A 6,237-nucleotide genomic window follows, 5' to 3' on the forward strand; every position below is an offset into this window, starting at 1 on the left:
GTCTCGGAGCCAAATCCAGAATACACGTACTCTGACCTGAAAGTCGTTCTGATCCAACCCAATCCCTTCTGCTATTCTCGGAACAAGTTTACTTAGACCAGGGCCTTAAGGGCCATCTTCCTACGTAGGACCATAAAACTGAGGGCGTTTTGGCAGAAAGGCACAATAAGTGCGTCAAACTCAACCGTGCTTCTACCGAATTCGAACCTGATACACTGTGCCGCTCGAACAATTTATGACAGTGTCGCGCCTTTACACGAAGGAGCTCTAATATTTGAGCTGGTAATTCAGATAATTTCTGCTCATATCCCAAACCAACGTTTTCAACTCAAATCGGAAATTAATTTACTTCAGCACTTGAGCTATACAACAGACCAAAAGGCTTAAATTCGCCAAGATAAATGTGTCTCGAACACCACGCAAAGGTTTACATTACTTAAGTTCGACGGACTTCAGTTAAAGTGTTCAAGTGCTACCGTTCATTTTAAGGCATGACAAAATTCACTTCTTATGGTTTTGAAAACGTCGGAGTGGGCTGCTGCACTTCCAGCAGGTTATCGACTACTGTACCGATGCAGCGAGCTGGATCTTTCTAGAGAAACGTCGACGTGGCGTGCTGCACCTCGAGCAAGTTGTGCATAGCCACCTCGGGCGTCGTACCGATACAGCGTGCAAGCTCCTTCTGCGCCACATAGTCCAGTTGCAGGAACCGGAACAGCACGAAGGCGTCCAGGAAGCTCTTCTTCCACTTCTTCTTGCTCCAAGCGTCCGGTCTGCCACATCGTCGCTGCGCGTTGGTCTTGAGTATGCGGAATTCCCGTGGGTTCAGCGCACAGTTCTGAGGCAACGTGTTCACCATAACGTTCTGCAACGTGAAGAGACGACGGAAGACGCGCTCGCCGACAGGAACCAGAGCGCCGACGCCTCCCTCCGACGTGCCCATGACGTTCACGTAGTTGGACAGAGGCGCTGCATTGCGTCCGTTTGTAGCCGACACCACCGATCCAGACGCATCCACCCGCTTCCGGAACATACTCGAGACTTGGACACCCAAGTGGAAGTCGCTCACGCGCAGCAGACGCTGGCCACCGCGAGACTCGATATCCTGCGGGGCGAACTGCATCACGTGCAGGTTCTCGTCCATATCCACCGCTAGCAGCGCCAGTTTCTTCTCAAACACACTGAACTCTGTCGCAGATACCGCCAGAGGTTCATAGTCCTTGGCTAGCAGCACCAACTGCCTCTGCATCTCCCTCCAACGCAAGAAATGCACGCTCTTGTAGACGTCTCCGTACATGACAAAGTCCTTGACCACACTGAGTGTCACGATGTACATCTGCGCGTCGTAGAACGCACAGCCGATCAACTGCTCCGACTTGAACTCGTACACGATGAGCTTGGAGCCCACGGCGGCCAACACGTACGGGCCGAGCTGCGAGACCATGGAGATGGCTCCCTGTCTGTGCTCCTTGATGAATACCAGTCGCAGCTTGGGCAGCTTCCCACTTGTCGCGCCGCCTTCCTCGTTTACGTACTGCGCGTAGTCAAGTTCGTACAGCAGCAGGCGACCACGACCGCTTTCATCCTCGCCATGGGGACCCACCCAGCCCGTGCCAACCACCAAGTACGGACGCTTCTTCTTGTTCCACTCCGGAGACGTCGACGCCACTTCCTCCTTCATCAGAGACGAGTCGTACAGATACATGAGCTTCACACTGAGCACCACCTCGTAGCGCTCAAAGTGGACACGAAACACTCCACGACGTCCCCACTCGCCGAACTCGTCCGTCTGTACCAAGCGCAACTCGTACACGTCTTCTTCAGTGTGCGCCATGTGGTCGGTCTCGTAGTCCGCGAACATTTCGGCGGTCGGCGCCATCACGTTACTGCCGAGAGGGTTCCCGTTCGGGTCCAAGTTCTCCGGTTCCAGCTCCTCCTCTGCGCCTTCCACTTCCGTGGCTCGATCTGCGTCGGCTGGCTTCAGTCTGGCGCTGCAAACGACAGCATACGTCGGCGCTTCAAGCGCTTCTGCCACACCTCCGGGACCGTGGCTGCCCAAGTACAGCATGTGGTGTAGCGTAGCTCCAAACTCCGCCTTTTGGAGCACAAACCCGCCGCTGGAAGGCAGGATCGTCGACGTTTTACTGGACGGAAGCTCGCACACTCGCAGCGCACCGCGGGAGTGGAAGTAGATGAAGCCATTCGGACAGCTCCAATGGTGGAACGGCGTGAAACTCAGCACTGGCACACTCACTCGAGGCGCGGCATTCTTGGACGTGCCATTCGCCTTAGGCGGAGCGGAGCTAGGGACGCACATGGGGACGAAGGACGCGTGGCCACGGTCTCCCAGAATCCACATCGGGTGAGCTCCTCGGAAGAACGCGCCGCTCATATTGTTGACGTTGTAGAAGCACGTCAGCATGGGATACCGGAAGCCGGCGCGAAGTTTCGCTAGCACTGCGCTGGTGTTGACTTCCGGGTTATTGCCAGCTTCATTGTGCGCATTCGTACGCGCCTTGGGGGGCAGGAATGGCCGCGTGATCAGCTCAGTCCCCACGCGTACGAAATGGAAGACGGGGGCGATTTCTCCGTTGGCTCGAGGCTTTAAACTCTCGAACTTTGGTGCAGCCGAGTACATGAGCAAGTCGCCATTGGCAAGAAACACCAGCATCACCATGCGAGAGAGATACTGCGCGTTGTGCTGCCCTTCACTAGGCCCCACACGATGAATGACGATGTCTGCTACTGGCGAGTTGATCGTGTGCGACTTCTTGATGCGACCGTCGTTTGCTGACGACGTCGACGCATTGAGCCCAAGAGCGGGGGCTGACAACTTGACTGTCTTGTTCCTGCCCACTTGGTAGTGTTCCAGTGTGTTCACCAAAGACTGCGGGGCAAACGTGAGGTAGGGGAACACGCCTCGCTTCTTAAAGTCAGGGAGAGAAAACACATGCAGAGAGCCATCTCCAAAGCACATGCTACACATCATCTTGGCGTCTTTTTGCTGCAATAACGGGATCGACACAGACCCGTCCTCATTCCTCGGTGTAGCTGTGCTTGGCATCGACTTGGTAGCGTTCATCGTGGCCACCTTGGGGCTCGGTTTGCTGCTGTACAACGCGTCCATATCATCGTCGTCCTCTGCGCGTTTTGCTCTGCTCTATGTAGCCTCGTGACCTCCCCCTCTTCTTCTACCCACGCGTTCTCAACGAACATACCAGCCCAATCGTAGAAGAGACACGCAGAACTGCTGCCGTGCTTGGACATATCGGCACTTCCATTGGCCTCAGAAATGCCTTCCGCGTAGTCGATTTCCGGGTCAATCACCGACAGCTCCAAGTCTTCTTCGTCTCCCATCAGCAGACGAACGGAGACGTCAGTCAACAGTAGAAGAATATACGGATCCACCACATCCACCGACACGATTCCGACGCTAGAAGTGTCCACGTTCATGCCTCCACACTCGACGTCGCCCTCCAACGTGATCTCTTGTGTACACACCAACTTGACTCTGGGTCCGTCATCCTCGTCGTCTTCCTCTTCGTCCTCTGCACCTTCTGCCTTTCCAGACTTCTCTTGTCCATTGGATGTCTCCTCTTCCGGTACTTCCATCATCACACGTGCGCCTTGTTTAAATATCTGAACAATGCGCTGCTTGTTGAACAGATTCGCCGCCGCAAGCGTAGGCCCAGACGTGTAAAAGCCACTGTCGTCCTCTAAAGGCTCCATACCTTCGCCAGTGCGCAGCACCATCGTACGATGAGCAACACTCAGTATCAGATACGCATTATAACTCCGTCCATCCGAGCTTCTGGTTGCTGACGGTAAAGACGACGACACTGTCCACATGGCTCGACAGCCATTCAGCTCTGCTTCGGTGCCTACAATTGGTCGCAGGCCATTGTGCAACACGGAGATGGCGCCGCTACGTTCATATCCTCCGCTGATCACCAGCTCCTCGCGCTTTTCATTCGAGTCTGCGTTGTTCTCAACGCCTAACTCAATCGAGGTGATCTGTCCGATACTGGGTAGCACATCAATCTGTCGCAGCTCGTAGTCGTACGGGCCAGTGTCTTGCTCAGGCGCGCCATTCTCCTCTGTCTTCACACTCGATACACCCACGCCGTTAGTACACTCAGTAGAGCTCGTAGCTGCAGGCTCTTCCTTCGTAGGAGCTGCACCATACAGGAACAAATCATCTTCGTCTTCCTCTTCCTCCTCAGCTGGCTCCGACTTGATCTCCGGGGCAGATTCCTGCTTTATTACCACCTCTTTGATCGGCATTTCCTCGTCTTTTTGCTCTTCCTCCGTGGCAGTGACCAACTTCTTCTTGTCCAGCGCAAAAAGCACAGAATCGCCTGACCGTGAGCCGATAAACAACGTCTGCTTCTCGTCATCGATACACACACAGCTTGCCTGAATACTAGACCGAAGCATTCGTAGCGATAGCGACGCATTGCGACCTGACGATACTCCACCGAAGCCATACAGTCCACGACTCGATGTGTCTTCATAGGGCAGCGACAGCACGTACACTTGTCCACAAGGCATCGTCAACAACAGCTCCTTATCTTGCAGATACTCAAACTGGCAGTCGTACAACACCACATTCAGCTGCGCCGTCTCGTGCTCGGGAGTCTCGTACACGGCGTCGCTGAGAGGGAACACTGACTGGTTCACTGTCTTGCTCGCAAACACATTCGTCGCTAAGCCATGGAACTGCGTCTGGTTAAAGTACAGGATCGCATTGGCCGACAAGACCACGACTCCACCAAGCGGTGCACGACACGGGATCAATCGGAAACAGTCGGACGGGAGGTTCTTGACGGTCCAGATCTTCGGATGAAGTCTCGTCTTCATGTTGATGGAGATGACAGTCAAGTAGTACGTGTCAAAGCCCACAGCTAGCCGTCCACACGTCGAGTTCTTGTCGTTCTCCTCGTGCAACACCATCAACGTGGGCTCTAAGTAGCCGTCCAGGAAGGCCAGATCGATCACTTTGCCCGTTATCTCCACTTCTCGTAGTCGAAGGAGGAATTCTCGCCCGGTTATGTCGTTCGGCATGAGGCCACTCATGTGGTTTCTCTTGCGCTTGGCTCCGACCTTGACGCTCTTGTCCAGTAAAGCGTTCAGCGTGTTGTTCATGTCGCTCGTGACTCCTCTGTGCTTGCTCTCGTTCACTAGCTGCTCAAGTTTCTTCTCTTCCTCGTCGTCGTCTTCTTCTTCCGAGTCTGCAGTTGTTCTCCGTCGTCAAAGTCTTCGTCGTCTTCTTCAAAGAACGATAACTCCATCGATTCGCTTCGAAAGGGTACAATAACCAGCTGATCCGAGTACACGAGCATGGCTCCACAGCGTGTCTGTGGGTCTACGCGGGCGGACGCTTGCGTGGCGAGTCCCAGCAGCTGTTCTCGGCCATTCTTCTCTCCTTTCAGCGTAGCTCCAGGTCCGATAGCGTCCTCCTCGAAGGAGAACATGGCGAGTGTCGCGAGACTTCGTAAGCGTCTGTCGTAGCCCACAATGATCCATTTAAACAACAGGAACGTGAGTAGCAGCACTTCATCGCCCCCCAGGAAGCGATGCTTCTTTCTGAGTAGACTGCGATCGAATTTGAGCACGTGGACGCTCTCCGCCACTCCTGCTATGGGGAAGGAGGCCATAAGGTGAAGGACATGGCCTTTGGAGACTTCTACGACGCTCTTGCTGTGTTACGTGCTATCAACACTTGCCCGAGTTTATTCGTCGCATGCGAACAAATTCTCTCTTATGATTGGTTAAAGGGGAAAGTGGTCGCATGTAAAAGAGATTATAAAAAGGCGTCAATGCGACGAATTCGTCGCGTGTAAAAATATGATCGCATCAGAGCGAATTGGGTCGCACGGGAAATCCTCCAATCAGAAGCATGCAGTCTTCTGGTTTCTACCGTATTCTACATGCTGTGTTACGTGCTATCAGCACTTGCCCTCGTTTAGCTCTACATTTCCCGTGCACCGATGGTGAAATGAATGTTGCCGCTGCTGAATTTCGCACGATTAGTGGAGGAAGGGCAATTACGGGCTGTATTGGAGCCATTGATGGATGGCTGTGTCCGATTCCTGAAACAGGGTACGTAGCCCTAAGTGTACCCTGGTTAAATGAAGTGTATGACACGTCATACCTCGGAATATGTGGTACAAAGTACCAAGGTCGTTCAAAGCCAACATTGGTCAACGACATTGCATTTCTGTAGGTGACTTATAG

The 6,237-nt window shown here is 53.7% G+C and overlaps 1 protein-coding gene across 1 annotated transcript; it reads right to left on the minus strand.

Annotated features, from left to right (window-relative positions):
• Window positions 1–461: 461 nt before the first annotated feature.
• Window positions 462–5,474, minus strand: PITG_12330 (cleavage and polyadenylation specificity factor subunit, putative; the record flags this gene model as incomplete). Its single annotated transcript, XM_002900883.1, has 3 exons — window positions 462–3,141; window positions 3,219–5,231; window positions 5,351–5,474. The coding sequence occupies 3 exons, from the start codon at window positions 5,472–5,474 to the stop codon at window positions 593–595; spliced, it is 4,686 nt and encodes a 1,561-aa protein (XP_002900929.1).
• Window positions 5,475–6,237: the final 763 nt, after the last annotated feature.

The sequence above is a fragment of the Phytophthora infestans genome, genomic scaffold (assembly GCF_000142945.1).
Source record: "Phytophthora infestans T30-4 supercont1.24 genomic scaffold, whole genome shotgun sequence".
NCBI classification, from domain to species: domain Eukaryota; phylum Oomycota; class Peronosporomycetes; order Peronosporales; family Peronosporaceae; genus Phytophthora; species Phytophthora infestans.